General features: G+C 37.8%; 1 protein-coding gene across 4 annotated transcripts in view; it reads right to left on the reverse strand.

Moving 5' to 3' along the window:
* Nucleotides 1–496: 496 nt before the first annotated feature.
* Nucleotides 497–21,667, reverse strand: part of PELI1 (pellino E3 ubiquitin protein ligase 1) — a 1,042,993-nt gene continuing 1,021,822 nt past the window's right edge. For all 4 annotated transcript variants that reach the window (XM_066267253.1, XM_066267251.1, XM_066267254.1 and 1 more), the window contains exons 3-7: nucleotides 20,221–20,350; nucleotides 16,551–16,652; nucleotides 3,555–3,752; nucleotides 3,274–3,462; nucleotides 497–2,623 (exon numbers count right to left, since the gene is read on the reverse strand). In XM_066267253.1, coding sequence (XP_066123350.1) covers nucleotides 2,057–2,623; nucleotides 3,274–3,462; nucleotides 3,555–3,752; nucleotides 16,551–16,652; nucleotides 20,221–20,350 — 1,186 coding nt within the window. In that variant the 3' untranslated portion in view covers nucleotides 497–2,056. The remainder of the gene's footprint in view (nucleotides 2,624–3,273; nucleotides 3,463–3,554; nucleotides 3,753–16,550; nucleotides 16,653–20,220; nucleotides 20,351–21,667) is intronic.

Raw genomic sequence — 21,667 nt, forward strand, 5'->3', positions numbered from 1 at the left:
AGGACCTCAATTAATCAACCAATAATAAGCAAGAGATGCCTTTCCAAGAGAAGCAGAGATTTAGAATTATATCTTAAATGTAAACTCCTCATCAATTTCAAGTGAATATTTCTGAAGTGTAGAGATTTGTTTACAAGTTACCACTTCTGATTTTCCATTCCCATTATGCAAAAAGGAATGCACAGAGACAAAATTCAAATATCTATTTTGAAAAGTATTTACTTAGTTTGAATAAATTAATTGCAAATAAAAATTCGCTACAATATATAGACTGAATAGAAATGACTAGAACAAATACAACACAGGACTTGTTTTCCTTGCATTAGTCACAAAGCATGTGACAATCTAGAAAACTTCAAAATCAGTTAGTTATATGTAGTTCTTTGAAAAGGGGGTAACAGCAGTTACTGATACATCACAACTAGTAAATTTATAATACAAATTTCCTGACATGCATTTCCTGAGTGAACCCAAATGATCATTTTTAAAAAGGAAATTTTGACAAGTTGAAGTAAAATAAAATAGTTCATGGCTTCTAAGCAACAGGTTTTGTTTTTGTTTTTAAACCAAAAGAAAATTCAGAACAGTGTTGTAATAGGATAAATTAAAGCTATGCTACAACATACAAAATTTTGCTAGAGTCAATTAAGTATCATACAACTTTTCAAACTAAAGGAAAACAAATCAAAACATCAAAATAATGATTCTGTCTAATCTAAAGTGTATTGATTTCTACAAGTGCCACCGAAGGTTTGATGTAGTGCAATTGTCTATACTTTCCTTGTGGTGCATTAAAAAAAGGCAGGGGGGGACGGGAGGCAGGAGAAAAAACTTTTTCCTGCTTCTGAGAGCAGGAGAATTTATTGGAATCAGAGAATAAACAGACCATGCAAGGATGTCCCTCCACTCTGCTGTCAATGGTGCTCATCTGCCAACCAAACATTTCCTTGAGTCACACTGGCAACATTCCTTAGGATTCAAACCCAAAGTTAAGGCTGGTCTGTTAGATTAAAAAAAGGGGCACAGTATTATCACCCAACCCTTTGTATCTCTCTAGATTCCTTACTGTCTGGATAAGGCTAAACTCAGAATAATTAAGTACTTCTTTTTCTAAAATCAAATTAAGTCACTCTCCTTTCTTGTTAATTTATGCTTTTTCTTATGAAAATGATTTTTTTCCCTAGAAACAGTGAACAGATGAACCAGTTTATATCTAAAAAATAAACTTGCCAAATGTTGCTGATACTAAAAACAGATTAGTTATCACGGGATAAAAATAGATAATCTAGATTAAATTGCATATTCAAAGGAGCGTATAAAATGTTTCTTAGCATTAAGTTTTTGTTATAGTACTACACTTGAGAGAAACATTAAGGAAAAAAACCTCTCCTGATTATCTTTAATGTGGTTAAAAACAAACACTTCTTATACAATGCTAATTTATATGAATTTGGTTTTACAAAGTGTTCTAATTTACCAAATTCCATATTTAGATGAGGGTGGGAAAAGAGGCTCTTTTGTCCTTCTTCCTAACTTCGCAGCCTTGAGCTATGCTTGCTAACCTACCATTCACACCAAGAGTGTGACACCATCATTACCATGCTACTCTATCAAAACATTCTAGGATATTTTCTATAATAAAGATAAATAGAAAAAAAGTTAATATACATGTTGCTATATTTTACAATGTCTGCAACAAATTGTAAACTAACATAGTTTGAACCAACAGTACCCTCAGTTATACAAAACAATTTTTCAACACTGAGGATGGGTGATTCAAAAACATTAAAACGAAGGCATCAAATTAGACTGTCTTTTCTCCTCAAAATAGATTTTAAAAACACAGAATTTAGAAGTCTAGTACTTTTAGAAATTCCTTTGCTTCAATTTCCCACATTTTTGCCCCAAAATTGCTACTATTTATTATAAATGTTAAAAAAATTCTTCATCTTAATGCAAATGACCAGATCAGAAAAACTGTGACGTGGACAACAGGTTGAAGAACCCAAATCACTTAGCTTATAAATTTATAATGCAGTCCTGGAGGACAACTGTGTTAGTCTAGAGGTCCTTGGAAAATAAGTCTGATGTAGCCTTGTTCGCCAGCCAACTGATGTGCACAAAAGGGACAGGCTGCATGGAAAGTATGAGTACCATGAGGAAGTGGGATCTGGGACCAATAGGCAGTTGTCTTTTCTGAACACACATGCCCACATGGGCTAAACGCATGGGTTGGAGGGCCGGCGTCCACATAAAATCCAGCTTCACATCCAAGCCACAGAGGGACATAGGGACCAACAGACCTACACATAGGACATTCACGATCTTTTCCATCACGTTCTTCTTTGTTTCCCCAGTTATGATAGCCATGCACGTGGCCGCAGTTTAGATATACCCATGGTTGCTTCTCATCAACAACATCTTTCCTCTTCATACTAGGAAATGCTAGTGTGTTGAACCCCACAGGGCACTGAGGTCGCGCCGCATTGATTTCCTGTCTTAAAGCTTCTAAATGCTTCACCGTAGGAGTGTGGGAAAGGCCTTCTGCAGTACGCCACAGCAATGTTGCACCACAGAGGTCAATTAATGAGCCATCTTGTAACTGATTGGTTTCAATTTCCACCTAGAGGAAACAAGAATCAAAAAACACATTCATCACTGTGTTTGGGATTTTTACATTTAGAGTGTTGGTCTTACATGCTCCTTACTCAGAACTGACATTTCCTGCAATTGTTACTAAATACTTAAAAAACATGAAAGACAGTCATGAAAAATGTAACTTTGAAAGATTAAGGATAAAATATTTTTGGTTTTATAGTAAATATAATTTATGATTAAAATAAAAGGGGCAGGCTGCATAAAAGTTATGAATACCATGAGGAAGTGGTATCTGGGACCAATAAGCAGTTATCTTTCCTGAACACACATGGTACATATGGGCTTACTTTCCAAGGCTAATCAGTAGGTCTCCTATTTCCAATAAATATCAAGGGCAAAGATAATACATATATAAGCAGAAAATACACCGTGTAGTTTAATTTAGGAAAGCTTAGGTTTTAAAATATATTAATAATAGGAAAATAAGTTTTTAGAGTATCCTAATTGAAACATTAAAATACTATCTTAAATATAGTATTTAGTAGCTAGTGTTTGATAATCAGACTTAGTACTGTGTCAACAAGAGATTTAAGAGTTTCTGGGAATATGTAATGTATTCAGTCCAGCTCACCGTATGTTTACTGTAGCTAAAATAAGCCGCACCTCAATACTTACCATTTTTCCTCTCTGCTGAGCTGATCTGGTTTCACGTAGGCTGAATACATTTCCACACACTGATATTTCTCTCCATATTCCAGGCTTGGAGTCTTCCGTGAACCCATTACGTGGATGCATAACAAGGACGCCATTGGTAGTTAAGCCATCCATCTGCCCATCTGATGTCTTCCATTTGGCAGCCTTCTCCTAGTAGAAGAAAAGTGAGCTTCCATTTATTTTTAATTTGGAAATAGGAGTGATTATAAAATAATGCATCATTTAGGCAAAAAGCTTTTTACCCCAAGAAAGATGTTCTTTGATGAGTCAAATCCTGCAGCATAAATCCGTGCTGTAAATGGCGGATTCCGTTCACATATGATTCTACAGGCAAATCTTGATATAGTGCTTTGCACTGACTGTGTATCAGAATTACTTTGACTTCCAGGAACTGTGTCAGTTACTACAAAATCAATGGGACTTTCGGTCGACCGACCAATCTAAGGGGAAAAGAAATGTCTATAAACCCATTCAAAGGAACACAGTGAAAAATTCATTCAAGGAAGGCACAATAAGGTGAAATCATTAAGCCTCTGAAATTTCTAAAGCTCAAACTGATCATACTTAACTCTGGTGGCATCTATACCTTGAAAACTAATCTGTCAGACTTGCTCTGATATAATAATCACTTAGAGCACAGAATTAAGTGGGAACTTATGACCTAGAATATATGAAACCCTCAGGGAATAGAGTTTAGGATGGTTGAGATTTCTAGATGGCTGTGGATTTTAATTTTAACCCCTTTAGATGGAAATGTCTAACATTTATTACTCTTCTTAAGAGAATAGTTAACATAAAAATAAATTTTTATGATGACCAGGATATTACACTATGAATACCATTTATATTCAGCTGAAATACAGTGTGGTGTCTTTAGGTGCTATAAAGGCGTACAAGAACACCTATCCTTATGTTAAGGGCTTACACAGTCTTGCTTTGAGTTCATATGCACTTCATAGATTTTCTTTGTCTTTTCTGTCAGGTTGTCAGCTATCATTTCTTGCTGTAGGGCATACTTGTCTCTAGCAGCATACTGTCTCTCCTCTAACCAGCTACTCTTACTCTGCTATGGGCTGAGAAACCAAATAACCAAACTGCAAAAAACAGTACTTCAAAAGGTTACTGGTAAGAGCCTAAGGGGTTCTCCAGGGACCAGAGAAAAGAAATTTCAGTGCTTGGCCTATCTGGCATTTATTTTATATGCCTACATGTCATTCTAATTTTTTTCCTGGTTCTTGGCCATATTTCAGAGACGAGGTTCCCAGGTAAGAGTTCTGGTTGGTAAAGTATCAGAGAATTTAAAAAAGACTTCAGAGTACTAGCTAGGAAATAAATTAATTTCATTTTGTAAGATGAGAGTTTAAAAGAAGAAAAGTAAATCAGTGGAATGGATGACAGAACTGATGTGTGTGACAGGGTTTTAAAGTAAACATTTAAAAATGATCAGTTCACTAATGCTATTTGTCACAAAGTAATATCATGAAATTGAACATGGGTACTGAAAAAAAATACTGACCCTCTACAAAGGTGATGACTTTTAAAAGTCATTCTTTGCATAGTTGAGCCTCAGGAATTCCTCATATTGGCATACTTTTGGATAAAATTCTTTAGTGTTTCTGTCCTATTATCAAGTATAAAGTCTTTATTTAGTTTGGAGAGTTTTAAGGGGAAATTAGTTGGTTAACTAACGTTATGACTAAATGTCCCCTCTTTCCTTATTTTAAACATAATGATATCCAAAGAAAATGGTCTCAGACCTCTGAAAGAACTGGACTGAGAATTGATATTCAGAATCAAGATATTCCAAAGCAGCATTTATTTGGGAAGAGAGAGTGTGCCAGGAGAACTGATATTTGACCTGGGCCCTGGAGGAGATTTGGGATATCAGAGTAATATTGGTAATGACAGGTAAAAGAAGGAAGAAATCTAAGTATCTATAAAAAGAAACCTACATGGTTGTGCTCCAATGGCAAAACACAATTTTGTTAAGACAAACTTTAGTAACTCCTCCTCTAATTGCTTTTAGCTTTAAAAATACAGATCTTATCATGTCATTCTTTCCCATCCCCATTAAAAAAAACTACCAGTCTCTTATTTCTGATATTAAAAACTGACTTCACAATTTGCCTCCCATCTAACAATTCAGCCTAATTTCCTGTTATTTCTGTTCACACAAAAGTATTTTCTAGGTACAAGGAGCTTATTCATTCATCTTCTACCACACTGTGTACTTCTTTGTCATATCTTTCGTCAGAATGCCTTTCCACTGGTTGGATTGGCAAAATGCTATACAACTTGATAAAAAAAAGAGGTTCAGATAAAAAGACACTGCCATAAAGTCTTTTCTTCATCCTTCTTCCATCCAATTAGAAGACTGATCTTCACACACTTAGACTGCCAGCGTAGCACCTACGTATGTAATCAACTTGTAATGGCTCCTTTATTTACTTCACAGTGTCAGGTAATGCACGGAGTTGGAATTTGAATACCTGATGTCTTAAACAATAAATTTTCTTGTTCAGTTGAGAAGGTAAGCAATCCTTGACTGCTTACTGAACCAGTTCCTCAAAGACTAGCTAATTTATTGGGGTAGTTTCTGACATATTTCAGGGTTGTTGTTTTTTTACAGAGACAGAGAGTCAGAGAAAGGGACAGACAGGGACAGACAGACAGGAACGGAGAGATAAGAAGCACCAATCATTAGTTTTTCATTGCGCATTGCGACACCTTAGTTGTTCATTGATTGCTTTCTCATATGTGCCTTGACCGCGGGCCTTCAGCAGAGCGAGTAACCCCTTGCTTGAGCCAGCGACCTTGAGTCCAAGCTGGTGAGCTTTTGCTCAAACCAGATGAGCCTGCGCTCAAGCTGGCAACCTCGGGGTCTCGAACCTGGGTCCTCCGCATCCCAGTCCGAGGCTCTATCCACTGCGCCACTGCCTGGTCAGGCTTTCAGGTTTTTGATGTAGAAATGTTTGTATCTTCCACAGGTACAATGCATACAGAAAATATATGATCAATTTACTTTTTTCTTTGTATTTTTTTTTGGTATTTTTCTGAAGTTGGAAACGGGGATGCAGTCAGACAGACTCCCGCATGTGCTCGACCGGGATCCACCCGGCATGCCCACCAGGGGGCAATGCTCCACCCATCTGGGCTGTTGCTCTGTTGCAACCAGAGCCATTCCAGCACCTGAGGCAGAGGCCATAGAGCCATCCTCAGCACCCAGGCCAACTTTGCTCCAATGGAGCCTTGGCTGCGGAAGGGAAGAGAGAGACAGAGAGGAAGGAGAGGGGGAGGGGTGGAGAAGCAGATGGGCACTTCTCCTGTGTGCCCTGGCTGGGAATCGAACCCAGGACTCCTGCACGCTAGGCCGATGCTCTACCACTGAGCCAACCGGCCAGGGCTGTATTTTTCTTAAGTGAGAAGCAGGGAGACAGAGAGACAGACCCTCACACATGCCCAACCAGGATCCACCTGGCATGCCCACTAGGGGGTGATGCTCAGCCCACCTGGGGCCACTGCAACCACAGCCATTTTAGCGCCAGAGGTGAGGGCATGGTGCCATCCTCAGCACCCAGGCCAACTTGCTGCAATGAAGCCATGGCTACAGGAGAAGAAGAGAGAGACAGAGAGAAGAGGGGGGGAAGGGTGGAGAAACAGATGGTTGCTTCTCCTGTGTGCCCTGACCGGGAATTGAACCAGGGACATCCACATGCCAGGCCGATGTTCTACCACGGAGCCAACCGGCCAGGGCCTAAGATAGGATCATTTACTATTACTGGGGGAAATGTTTTATCTCTTTACGAAAAAGACAAAACCAAAAATGGTGCAATTTATTTCAGGACCTTCATAAGACAGTGACACTGTTCTATAATACAGGATGCCTGGTTTAATCACAATTTTGCCCCCAACTGACTTTGCAATCTTTGACTCATAAGGTATCAGTAACTATTGACAAAAGATAGGGGATAAACAAATACAAAGTAATTTCTTAAATTAAAATTCTAGTCTATGAGCAAATATCTAGGTAGCATTGTGATTTTTAACCCTTTGAGTAGTACCAACGTTCATGTATGTTCTCGTGCCTCCTGACCATCCAGAGTACAATCATACAAAACTTTTTATTTTAAAAATGAGTAAGGCAACATTAAAAAAAGGCAAATGTATGTTCTTGTTTCCATAAATTGGTTAACAAACAAACATGATTTTAGGTTAATAAAACTGTAACTGAAAAAAACAACAAAAAAAACAAAAACAAAAAACTATAACTGAAACTACTTTCATTTTTTGAAAAAAAATCTCATTCCCAGGGGTCAGCAAGCATGAAAAAAAACTCACTACTCGGTGGGAGAAGATGACGTCAGAGTAATGGCGGGGTAGGAAGTGATACCGATAAATCTCCCCCAAAACTCAACAAGATCTTCAACCAGAAACAGAAAAACCTATACTTGGAGCCTCCAGATGCTTTGCAATACACCCAAAGGTATGGTTCAGTGAAAAATTGGCTAAATATATAACCAAACCCCGAAGGAAATAGGGAGTAAGAAATGCTCCGCCTTCCTCACTAACCTAAACAGGGCGGCTTTCTCTGGTAACTGTGAATATAGAAACTGAGGCGGGCAAAGGGGGTGAATAGATCCAGGCCGCCGCGGCACAAACGGCCGAACCAGGCTGTGGCACGGAGATCCAAGCCGAGGAAAAACTGATCCTGTGGCAACCCGGGCAATACAAGCTAACACTCGCGCCAAACCCAAACAAAGACAAGCGGAGCGGCCATTTTACCCGGTCTCCTGGTCGGCGTGCGCGCAGTTAGTGGGTGAGAGATTTCTTCCTAAGCCCCAGGAGTGGGTGCCCGTGTTGCCCCACGGAGAGGCAGGGTCAGAGGCCTTTCTGTGGGCCAAGGGCAGAGTCTCTGGGCAGCCCCAGCGCCCTGGGAAAGCCACGCACGGGAGGGAGTGAGAACTAATTCCAACGGTGGAGATTTTCCGAGCGGGCGGGGGTTTCACTCAGAGGGAGACGCGGCCGGCCTCATATCCTGGTTTGCGCGCGCAGATAGTGAATGAGAGATTCCTCCGAGTGCCTCAGCAGTGCGCGCCCGTGTTATCGCACAGAGGGGCTGAGTCAGGGGCGTTTGTGTGGGCCAAAGCGGAATCTCGGGCCGCCCCAGCGCCTTGCAAAAGCCGTGCACGGGGACGGAGCGAGACTCAATTCCAACGCTGCAACTTTTCCCTGCGGTTGGGGGTTTCACTCAGAGCGTGAGACTGCTGGCTGGATATCCTGGTCGCAGACAGTGAGTGAGAGTTTCCTCCAAGCGCCCCGGAAGTGGGTGCCCGCCTGTGTTACCAGACAGAGTGGCAGAGCTAGAGATCTTTGAGTGGGTGGAAAGCCCGCCTGATTATGCTAGCAGCTCTGAATGACAGCCTTACCCAGAGCCCTGTGCTGAGTGGAAATAGAGTGGGGAGTTGCCAGCTCTTTGAGCCTCTTACTATCCAGGCAGAGGCAGCAGCAAACCCATAGCTGGATTATCAGACTACTAATTGAGGAAGGAAAGACTAGGAGAAAGGCTCCAGGAACACGGGCTCTCTCACTGTCGGAGCCTATAAATGCTAATGAGCCTCGACTGCCAACGAGACTAAAGCGCAATACATGACATTGCCATAGAGACTTATCAACTGCAAACCTCTACCTGAGCGTGCCAAAGGGGCAGAACCCGGGGTACAGAGTCACCGACCAGGAAGAGGGAGAGAAAAGAAAAAGCAAGAAGATAACCTCTCAAAATCAAGAATAACCTGCAGACTTTATAACCTATCCCATTTTATTATATTTGTTCGTTTGTTTCTCTTATCTTCATTCTTGATACTTTTTTTCCTTCTCCAATTTGGCCGATTAACTCTCTGCCGGTCTTACTCTCTCCTCTCCTTGAACTACACTACCCATAAGTGTTACATCTCCCATTATCTTTTCTCTTCTCTTCCTTTCTCTCTATGAGGGTTGCACTCCAAAACCCTTAACTCTCTCTCTCTCTCTCCTCCTGTTTCTTTTTTCTTCTTTTAGTGGTTCCCTCTTTCTCTCTCTCTCTCTCTCTCTTTTCTCCCTCTATATTAGTTTCTTCCTTTCTCCTTTACATCTCCTCTCATTCAAACCTCAATAACAAACAAATTATCTTATCTGGGACTCAAACATAAGTTTGTGGCATTTTGAGGGGTTTTTACTTCACCTTTTTAACTCACTAGCAGTGCTCCCATCCCTGGCTCTCCATATTATCTAGTTCTTGTTCCACTAAATACAATAGTAAGTTTTTAATTGGTCCCCCCATTTTTCCGTTTTCCTCTTATTCCTCTCATCATAACTCTTAGACAACCAACACCTAAAAGCAAATCATTTTATTCTTGACCCAAATTTTTTCCTTATTTGCTTTTTGTGGGTCCATACGCTCTTTTTTTTTTGCCCCTTTATTACTTTTCCCCAATTCAGGCCCTCCATCACAGGCATTGTTTGTTATAATTCACAGTTCACCACAAGATTTTCTCAAGAAAGAGGGGAGAGGAGAGGAGAGGAAAAAAGGAGGGGGGGAATAATTTACTTTTTTTAAAATTTTTATTTTATTTTATTTTTCTTTATTTCATTATTTTTTTTTAAAAAAACAACTCTTTTTGATTTTTTTAAATTATTTTTTAAATTTTTTAAAAACTTTTTATTCTTTATTAAATCTCATTAATACTATCAACAAAATCACCCTCAGATGCCATTAAGGAAGAGAAAATCGAATATCATGGATACAAAAGAAAGAGAGGTAACACAGCTAGATGAGGAAAAATCTATGGAGAAAAAATTTAATATATTGGAAAACTTGGAGCTAAATGACAGAGAATTCAAGATAGAAATCCTAAAATCCTCCGAGATATACAAGAAAACACAGAAAGGCAATTTAGGGAGCTCAGAAAACAACTCAATGAACACAAAGAATATATGTCCAAGGAAATTGAAACTATAAAAACAAATCAAACAGAGATGAAAAACTCAATTCACGAGCTGAAAAACGAAGTAACAAGCTTAGCTAATAGAACAGGTCAGATAGAAGAGAGGATTAGTGAAATAGAAGACAAGCAACTTGAGGCACAACAGAGAGAAGAAAGAGACTCAAAAATTAAAAAAAATGAGATAGCCCTACAAGAATTATCTGACTCCATCAAAAAGAATAACATAAGAATAATAGGTATATCAGAGGGAGAAGAGAGAGAAAATGGAATGGAGAACATAAACAAATAATAGATGAGAACTTCCCAAGCCTGTGGAAAGAACTAAAGCCTCAAGTTCAAGAAGCAAACAGAACTCCGAGTTTTCTTAACCCCAACAAACCTACTCCAAGGCATATCATAATGAAATTGACACAAACCAACAGCAAAGAAAAAATTCTCAAGGCAGCCAGGGAAAAGAAGAATACAACATATAAAGGAAGGCCCATTAGATTATCATCAGATTTCTCAGCAGAAACTCTACAAGCTAGAAGAGAGTGGACCCCAATATTTAAAGTCCTGAAAGAGAGGAACTTTCAGCCACGAATACTATACCCATCAAAGCTATCCTTCAAATATGAAGGAGAAATAAAAACATTCACAGATACAGAAAAGATGAGGGAATTTATCATCAGAAAACCCCCACTCCAGGAATTACTAAAGGGGGTTCTCCAATCAGATACAAAGAACAAAAAAAAAAAAACAGAGCCACAAGTAAAAGCTCCAAGAAGAACACAATAAAACCAAATTTAAACTGTGACAACAACAAAAAGAAAGAGGGGGAGAAGATGGAGATTAACAGTAGCAAAGGACGATGGAGTGCAAAAGTACTCACAAAATAGTTTGCTACAATGAACAGGGTAGGGACCCTTTTCATTACTCAAAGGTAACCACCATTGAAAAAACCACCACAGAAGCACATGAGATAAAAAAGATAGCAACAGAGGAAAGATGTATGGAATACAACCAAATAAAAACAAAAGATAGAAAAACGAAAGAGAAGGATCAAACAAGACACAAAACTAACAGAAAGAAATCTATAAAATGGCAATAGGGAACTCACAAGTATCAATAATTACACTAAATGTAAACGGATTAAACTCACCAATAAAAAGGCACAGAGTAGCAGAATGGATTAAAAAAGAAAATCCAACTGTATGCTGCCTACAGGAAACTCATCTAAGTAACAAGGATAAAAACAAATTCAAAGTGAAAGGCTGGAAAACAATACTCCAAGCAAATAACATCCAAAAAAAAGCAGGTGTAGCAATACTCATATCGGATAATGCTGACTACAAGACAGGAAAAGTACTCAGAGACAAAAATGGCCATTTCATAATGGCTAAGGGGACACTGAATCAAGAAGACATAACAATTCTTAATATATATGCACCAAACCAAGGAGCACCAAAATATATAAGACAGCTACTTATTGATCTTAAAACAAAAACTGACAAAAACACAATCATACTTGGAGACCTCAATACACCGCTGACGGCTCTAGATCGGTCATCCAAACAGAGAATCAATAAAGATATAGTGGCCTTAAACAAAACACTAGAGCACCTGAATATGATAGACATCTACAGGACATTTCATCCCAAAGTGACTGAGTATACATTTTTCTCCAGTGTACATGGAACATTCTCAAGAATTGACCATATGTTGGGCCACAAAAACAACATCAGCAAATTCAGAAAAATTGAAGTTGTACCAAGCATATTTTCTGATCATAAAGCCTTGAAAGTAGAATTCAACTGCAAAAAAGAGGAAAAAAATCCCACAAAAATGTGGAAACTAAACAACATACTTTTAAAAAATGAATGGGTCAAAGAAGAAATAAGTGCAGAGATCAAAAGATATATACAGACTAATGAAAATGACAATACGACATATCAGAATCTATGGGATGCAGCAAAAGCAGTGATAAGAGGGAAGTTCATATCACTTCAGGCATATATGAACAAACAAGAGAGAGCCCAAGTGAACCACTTAACTTCCCACCTTAAGGAACTAGAAAAAGAAGAACAAAGACAACCCAAAAGCAGCCGAAGAAAGGAGATAATAAAAATCAGAGCAGAAATAAATGAATTAGAGAACAGAAAAGCTATAGAAAAAATTAATAGAACAAGGAGCTGGTTCTTTGAAAAGATCAACAAAATTGACAAACCCTTGGCAAGACTTACCAAGGAAAAAAGAGAAAGAACTCATATAAACAAAATCCAAAATGAAAGAGGAGAAATTACCACGGACACTGTAGATATACAAAGAATTATTGTAGAATACTATGAAAAACTTTATGCCACTAAATTCAACAACCTAGAAGAAATGGATAAATTCCTAGAACAATATAACCTTCCTAGACTGAGTCAAGAAGAAGCAGAAAGCCTAAAACAGACCTATCAGTAGAGACGAAATAGAAAAAACCATTAAAAACCTCCCCAAAAATAAAAGTCCAGGCCCAGACGGCTATACCAGCGAATTTTATCAAACATTCAAAGAAGACTTGGTTCCTATTCTACTCAAAGTCTTCCAAAAAATTGAAGAAGAAGCAATACTTCCAAACACATTTTATGAGGCCAACATAACCCTCATACCAAAACCAGACAAGGATGGCACAAAAAAAGAAAACTACAGACCAATATCTCTAATGAATACAGATGCTAAAATACTAAACAAAATACTAGGAAATCGAATACAACAACATATTAAAAAAATAATACATCATGATCAAGTGGGATTCATCCCAGAATCTCAAGGATGGTTCAACATACGTAAAATGGTTAACGTAATACACCATATCAACAAAACAAAGAACAAAAACCACATGATCTTATCAATAGACGCAGAAAAGGCTTTCGATAAAATACAACACAATTTTATGTTTAAGACTCTCAACAAAATGGGTATAGAAGGAAAATATTTCAACATGATAAAGGCCATATATGATAAACCATCAGCTAACATCATATTAAATGGCACTAAACTGAAGGCTTTCCCCCTTAAATCAGGAACAAGACAGGGTTGTCCACTCTCTCCACTCTTATTTAATGTGGTACCAGAGGTTCTAGCCAGAGCAATCAGACAAGACAAAGAAATAAAAGGCATCCATATCGGAAAAGAAGAAGTAAAGGTATCACTTTTTGCAGATGATATGATCCTATACATCGAAAACCCCAAAGAATCCACAAAAAGACTACTAGAAACAATAAGCCAATACAGTAAGGTCGCAGGATACAAAATTAACATACAGAAGTCAATAGCCTTTCTATATGCCAACAATGAAACAACTGAGAACGAACTCAAAAGAATAATCCCCTTCACAATTGCAACAAAAAAATAAAATACTTAGGAATAAACATAACAAAGAATGTAAAGGACTTATATAATGAAAACTATAAACCATTGTTAAGAGAAATCGAAAAAGATATAATGAGATGGAAGAATATACCTTGTTCTTGGCTAGGAAGAATAAATATAATCAAGATGGCTATATTACCCAAAGCAATATACAAATTTAATGCAATTCCCATCAAACTTCCAATGACGTTTTTTAAAGAAATAGAGCAAAAAATCATCAGATTTATATTGAACTATAAAAAACCCCGAATAGCCAAAGCAATCCTAAAGAAAAAGAATGAAGCTGGGGGCATTACAATACCTGACTTCAAACTCTATTATAGGGCCACGACAATCAAAACAGCATGGTATTGGCAGAAAAATAGACACTCAGACCAATGGAACAGAATAGAAAGTCCAGAAATAAAACCACATATATATAGTCAAATAATTTTTGATAAAGGGGCCAACAACACACAGTGGAGAAAAGAAAGCCTCTTCAATAAATGGTGCTGGGAAAACTGGAAAGCCACATGCAAAAGAATGAAACTGGACTACAGTCTCTCCCCCTGTACAAAAATTAACTCAAAATGGATCAAAGATCTAAACATAAGACCTGAAACAATTAAGTACATAGAAGAAGACATAGGTACTCAACTCATGGACCTGGGTTTTAAAGAGCATTTTATGAATTTGACTCCACAGGCAAGAGAAGTGAAGGCAAAAATTAATGAATGGGACTACATCAGACTAAGAAGTTTTTGCTCAGCAAGAGAAACTGATAACAAAATAAACAGAAAGCCAACTAAATGGGAAATGATATTTTCAAACAACAGCTCAGATAAGGGCCTAATATCCAAAATATACAAAGAACTCATAAAAGTCAACAACAAACAAACAATCCAATAAAAAAATGGGAAGAGGATATGAATAGACACTTCTCCCAGGAAGAAATACAAATGGCCAACAGATATATAAAAAGATGCTCATCTTCATTAGTTATTAGAGAAATGCAAATCAAAACGGCAATGAGATACCACCTCACACCTGTTCGATTAGCTGTTATTAGCAAGGCAGGTAATAGCAAATGTTGGAGAGGCTGTGGAGAAAAAGGAACCCTCATACACTGTTGGTGGGAATGTAAAGTAGTACAACCATTATGGAAGAAAGTATGGTGGTTCCTCAAAAAACTGAAAATAGAACTACCTTATGACCCAGCAATCCCTCTACTGGGTATATATCCCAAAAACTCAGAAACATTGATACGTAAAGACACATGCAGCCCCATGTTCATTGCAGCATTGTTCACAGTGGCCAGGACATGGAAACAACCAAAAAACCCATCAATAGATGACTGGATAAAGAAGATGTGGCACATATACACTATGGAATACTACTCAGCCATAAGAAATGATGACATTGGAACATTTACAGCAAAATGGTGGGATCTTGATAACATGATACGAAGCGAAATAAGTAAATCAGAAAAAACCAGGAACTGTATTATTCCATACGTAGGTGGGACGTAATAGTGAAACTAAGAGACATTGATAAGAGTGTGGTGGTTACGGGGGGGAGGGAGGAATGGGAGAGGGAAAGGGGGTGGGGAGGGGCACAAAGAAAACAAGATAGAAGGTGACAGAGGACAATCTGAATTTTGGTGGTGGGTATGCAACACAATTGAACAAGATAACCTGGACTTGTTATCTTTGAATATATGTATCCTGATTTATTGATGTCACCCCATTAAAAAAATAAAATTATAAAAAACAAAACAAAACAAAAAACTCACTACTCAAAGGGTTAAAAAGCTATTTAAGCACATTCGCCTTAACTGGTTGTCAGTATAATAAAATGTGGAAAATCATCTTAATGCTGTGTTAAGTCTTGTTAAGGCCCAAACTTTCATCTTCATTAAGGCTGTTATTTATTTTTAATCTTTTGGTAAAAACAACATCCATATTCTAATACTCGAGATACTAGTCTAAAAAATTCAGGATTCCATTAAAGAGGCTAGGGGGGAGTGAGTTACTTCAAAGAATTATTTTGCTACTGGTTATTATTAAAGATATCTCCAGGCCTTTTCACATTCATTTAACCTTGTTAAGTAAAGGAAAAGTTAAAAAGTCACCGGGATCTTAACTGTAAAAGCAATATTATTAGGTACTTAAGTTTATGTCCAGAAAATCCCAGGTCTTTATAAAACCCAATATTAAGGGAGAATATATGAATTTTGTTTATATCTTTGTTTGGCTGTTCTATTAAGTTTATAGAAACATTCTTTTATACCATTGATTGGTATAAAATCATGATATTGAGGAGAAAAGAAACTTATCGACCAAATATGTGCTGCGAAACAAGTCTGACTTGACATATACAATATGTTAGAAACAGAACTGCCTGTACTTTTTGTTGTCTACAGAGGAAGGTAGGGAAGTAGTAGCAAAAAAAATCATAAACATGTACAGAATATTTCTTGGTTCTTTTTTTGGGATAATAATAGCTAACAGAGCTACTATTTTATCTATATTATTAACAGCTAAGTGTTTACCATCTTTACCTGGCATACCTCTGAGCACTTTACATGTACTAAACAAACCATTTAAGCCTCCTAATAGTCATATGAGGGAAGTTCTGTTAACCATACTTCACAGGAGGAAACCGAGGCATCCATGGGCTATGTTAAGTAATGCTTACCAGGAAATCTGATTTCAGAGACCACCTCTTAACTATGCTTCAGTAACGTCTATGTATGGGGCTTAGAAAACAATATATAATTTAATGAAATATGTGAAAATATCCTTAATCTGAACAGAGCAAAAGTCACTAACAACAGGTTTTAACTTTTTTTTTTTAAATGAAAAAAGAATTTACATATAATACCTGAAACATATCAGTGTTGCAGTCATGCGTATATTCAACCACCACTGTCTGGGCCCGAGATAAGGTATACGATATGCTGTGCTGGTCCTTGTTGCTTATTGCCTAAGAAAGAAAACATTAATAGCAAAAACTAGCTGGCAGGTCAATTAAATTGGATTTTTTAAAAAAAGGTATATCTTTCCCCCTGAAATTTAGTTTAGAGATTAATAACTCTGTTAAATGTTTTTCTGATTGATTGATTTTTAGAGAGATAGACAGAAAAACATAGACTTGTTGTTCCACTTATTTATGCATTCGTCTTTGATTCTTGTGTGTGCCCTGACCAGGGATCGAACCCACAATCTTGGTGTATAGGGAGGATGTTCTAACCAACTGTCAAGGGGCCAGGGCCGAGATGAGTAACTCTTGCATAACCTTAGCTGTGAGAGTAGTTTCTCAGGTTGAGTGGGGTGCAGAAGAATACTTTGAAGTAGTTATAGAGTAAGAACATAATTTCATTGTACAAAAACAATAAAATTTGGGTCTTTCTTGTGTTTTAAATTATAAGGTAATCAAAACCAAATCCCAAGTAGAATCTGAAAACAGTACTCAGTTTTGCTCTGATAAGAAGAGAATACAAATTCTTATAAGAGGAATTTTATTTTTAAAGTAACTCAAAAAGTTATAAAGTTAACCAATAAGCAGAGTTAACTGGTTTTAACCATTCTGTGACTGCAGATGACAGATATTTGTCATAGGCTGGGCCAGACACAGAAAAATTCATAGAACGATTAAACATTGTCAGAGGAAATGGATATAATGCTTACGACTGTACTTCTGACTTATCCCAAACTAAAAACATTGCTAAATAGAACTTTTCAGTTTTGTTTTCAGGTATGTTCTATGTATATGTGTTGAAGATAACATCAGAGGGGGAAAACCCAAACAAAGGAAGTAGAAACAGGTTGCGTAAAAGGAAAACAGATACAAGACACAAAGAATGGTTATATGCAGAAAAGCTAAATGAAAAAAATGTTTCTCAATTAGAGTTTTGGCATTTTACATTTTTACTTGGTTTCAACTTATAGCTAATCTGTAATAAATAAAGCCTTAAAATAATATGTAGCTTTAAGATGAAAAAGGATTATGAAATTTTCATATACTATATAAAGAGAACAAATACCTGGGTACTCATTACCCAGCTTTATTACAGTTTACTAATACAATTTTTGCTTCTTGTTTTTTAAAAGAAATTAAACTTTACTGATACAAACAAGGTTGTTTGCATGTCCCTCCCTACTCCCCTTTCTTCATAGAGGCATCTGACCTCAAGAACGCAGCATAGATCATTCCCATGCATGTTGTTCTTTTTTATTACACTTCATGTTTTATAAATATTGTATAATTGTTTCACAGGTTTTAAAACCTACAGTTACTTTAACTCAGCATTAAGTATCTGACTTTTCAATCAAATAACTGCTTAGTATTTTGGAAGTTAATTCTTAATTGCTAAAGAGATTTAAAAACAGAGGTTTTGTGTGCTTTGAAATTGTAATCCCTGTTTTTTATTAATTTTTTTAATTTTTGCTATTAAACCTACTTAGATTGAGAACAAGAACTACATCAAGTTAAGTTCTCACTGGACTGGAAGGCAGGGTTTAACCCTTCATCCTAGATGACTGCCAGACTAAACAGTTTTCTTCATGACCTCATTCCACATTCCTCCAAAACTGAAAGGGGAAAGTCAATCTTTGATCCCTAAAAATTCTTGTTGTCTAGTAAAGATGAAAAGGAGCTAACAATAAAAATATTAGAAGCGTGACAGTAAAAATGCAAAGAAAAGTACAGAATATTGCAGAGGTAGGTACTAGAAATATTTTCCCATGATAACAGTTCTCAACCAGAGGTTATCTTAGCTATGTAAGGGGATCTGGAAATATTTAGGTACATTTTTTGGCTTTCACAATGATTTGAGGGCTTAAAAGGCACTGTCTTGCAATGTGAGAGGGTCCTGCACAAGGAATAATTGGCACAACCTAAATGCCAAAGTACTCGTGTGGGGAAATACTAGAAAGAAGCTTCCTCTGGTTGGACCAACAGGCATTCACTTCCACCGCCTATTTAGCATATTTGCTCTCTTTAAAGGAGCAAAAAGAAACACCTAAAGGAAACTGTTCCTTTTCTACAATCACTGGGTTTCAAACAGTAGGGACTGAAGCTTTGACCTAAAACAAGACATTATATAGCTATTTCTGTCTATTATTATTATTATTATTATTATTGTGTGTGTGTGTGTGTGTGTTAGAGACAGAGAGAGGCACAGATAGGGACAGACAGGAAGGAAGGGAGATGAGAAGCATCAATTCTTTGTTGTGGCACCTTAGTTGTTCATTGTTTTCTCATATGTGCCTTGACTGTGAGGCTACAGCAGACCAAGTAACCCCTTGCTCAAGCCAGCGACCTAGGGTCCAAGGCTGGTGAGCTTTGCTCAAACCAGATGAGCCCGCGCTCAAGCTGGCGACCTTGGGGTGTCAAACCTGGGTGCTCTGTGTCCCAGTCCGACGCTCTATCCACTGCGCCATCGCCTGGTCAGGCTCTGTCCTTTGTTATTTAACTTACAAAAATATACCCCAGATGGTGTAATATTAATGTACAATATCCTGGGACTGCTTAGCAAAAGATATAAGTATTTCTGCAAGTTAAGAAACACTTTTAATTTTTGTTCACTCATCATAGAACTAAATTCAGCCTGTGTTACACAATTGAAAGTACAGAAATTTATAAGAAATGTGAAGATCTAAAATTCTCCCTCACTACCACTCTAGGAAAAGTCCTAGTGTCCTGAAATGGTGGCCCAGGTTTTGGAGATTTTGGCAGGGAAGAAAAAGGGGCTAAAAGCATTAGGCAAAGAGATTGAGAAGTTATACTGCAGATACAGTTCAGTATTTACTTTTTCATAGCTTTGATTCAATTTAATAATTATCGAGGTCTACTTTTTTTCAAAACACTATGCTAAAGTTATGAGGGTTATAAGACAAAAAAAGAAAAAAAAAAGAACATCCATAGAATTTTTGAGAAAGACCCATAGTTAAAAAAAAAAAGGCCTCATCCAGTATATAGGGGGATAAACGGTGATGGATGGAGACTTGTCTTGGGGTGGTGAACACACAACATAGTGTTCAGATGATATGTTGTAGAAATGTGCACCCACAACCTGTATAATTTTGGTAACCAGTATCACCCCAATAAATTCAATCCAAAGGGAAAACATTGCCTCACCCAAACATGCTTCTTGTACCTGAATACACTTCTTTATCCACTGCATTCCCTGCCAAGCCTAGGCAAGGGCCCTCTAGGAACAGCAGGAATGCCCGACTTCTCAGGGCAGACAGTTGCACAATTCTAAATATTAGATAAAGCCCCAGAACCACATCTACCCTTTTTAATAAGAAAAGAGAATGTTTCCTTCTAATTTCCACCCACTGATCCTAATTTGTCATTAAAAAAAAAAAAGTCTAATGCCTTCCATATGGCAGCCCTTCAAATATCATGTCTCCAAAGTGTCTTCTCCCATCCAAACAAAAGGAAACTTCTGGTGCAGAGTGCAAAAGGAATGCTAGAGAATATAAACATGTACAACAAGCCTTTCCATTTCTCCAAGTTAATGTACATTTATTTATTTATTTTTTACCTTTGCAGCCTGAGGAGTACAAGCAATATGCACAGTGCTGGGCTTCACCCCATTTGCCTTAGGTCTTTTAAATAAAGCAAACCTGCTTTTCCTTCTTCCTCTATCGCCGTTTGGGAGAGACCCATTATACCTGATAGGGGGAGAAAAGTTTAGGTGATCTCTTGTAAGAACCACACAACTCTGACAAATGTGTTACTTTGCCTTATATGATCCATCCTCAATTAATGATCTATTAGCACATTGTAAGTATTTAATTTTTTTTTTTTTTTTAAGCAGCAATTGCTGATCCCCAGCTGTCTCAGTATAAAACAAAATGAGATTTCCTTTGACCACAATCTGAATCAAAGAGAAGTACCCTTTGGTTTATACATACAAAGCTAGAATTTGGATCCTGGTGTTTATCATGTTTTTCATTCTTTTTTTTTTTTTTTATGTTTTTCATTCTTTACTTTGAGTTATCTATATTTTTCTTCCCTCTTTTACTCAAGGTAATCAAGAGCCAATTAGTAGCATTTCTGACTCCTTATAACTCATTCTTTTTTTTCTAAAGGTGACTGCATGTACTAATCTGACCTTTAAAAGTGCAGTATATATTGTTGAAAATAGAGTCACCTCTAATTGTGAACCAAACAGTTTAAATAGCTGAACCTTTGAAACAGGAATTTTTAGAGTTGTTAAGTCTCAGCCAATTGAATACACACACACACAATCATATCCACATATGTTGCCAAAACCTGTCCAACTGACATAGATGCCTGCTAAGCCTCAGTTCAACATACTTGTCTTTAAGATCACATATCCTGAAGGTAAGCAAGTAAGCATGGACTGGACTACTAGGAAGAAAGCTAAAAACAAAATACCTGGGTGCTTATTATGCAGTAGGCACTCTTGGGTTCTACCCCAAAAATCACCTCACTTAAAATCTATCCTCATAAAGGCCCTGGCTGGTTGGCTCAGTGGTAGAGCGTTGGCCTGGCGTGCAGGAATCCCGGGTTCAATTCCCGGCCAGGGCACACAGGAGAAGCGCCCATCTGCTTCTCCACCCCTCCCCCTCTCCTTCCTCTCTGTCTCTCTCTTCCCCTCTCGCAGCCGAGGCTCCATTGGAGCAAAGATGGCCCGGGCGCTGGGGATGGCTCCTTGGCCTCTGCCCCGGGCGCTGGAGTGGCTCTGGTGGCAACAGAGCGACCCCCCGGAGGGGCAGAGCATCGCCCCCTGGTGGGCGTGCCGGGTGGATCCCGGTCAGGCGCATGCGGGAGTCTGTCTGACTGTCTCTCCCCGTTTCCAGCTTCAGAAAAATACAAACAAAACAATAAAAACTATCCTCATAAAAACTCTCCTTTTACAAGCTAGGAATTAAATTATTCCTCAAATGAATGAAGTTCCTCAGAAATCCAGAGGAATTAAGGTATTTTCTGAAGGCCACACATACATGTGACACTAGCAAAGC

Source organism: Saccopteryx bilineata, chromosome 3 (genome assembly GCF_036850765.1).
Source record: "Saccopteryx bilineata isolate mSacBil1 chromosome 3, mSacBil1_pri_phased_curated, whole genome shotgun sequence".
NCBI lineage: Eukaryota > Metazoa > Chordata > Mammalia > Chiroptera > Emballonuridae > Saccopteryx > Saccopteryx bilineata.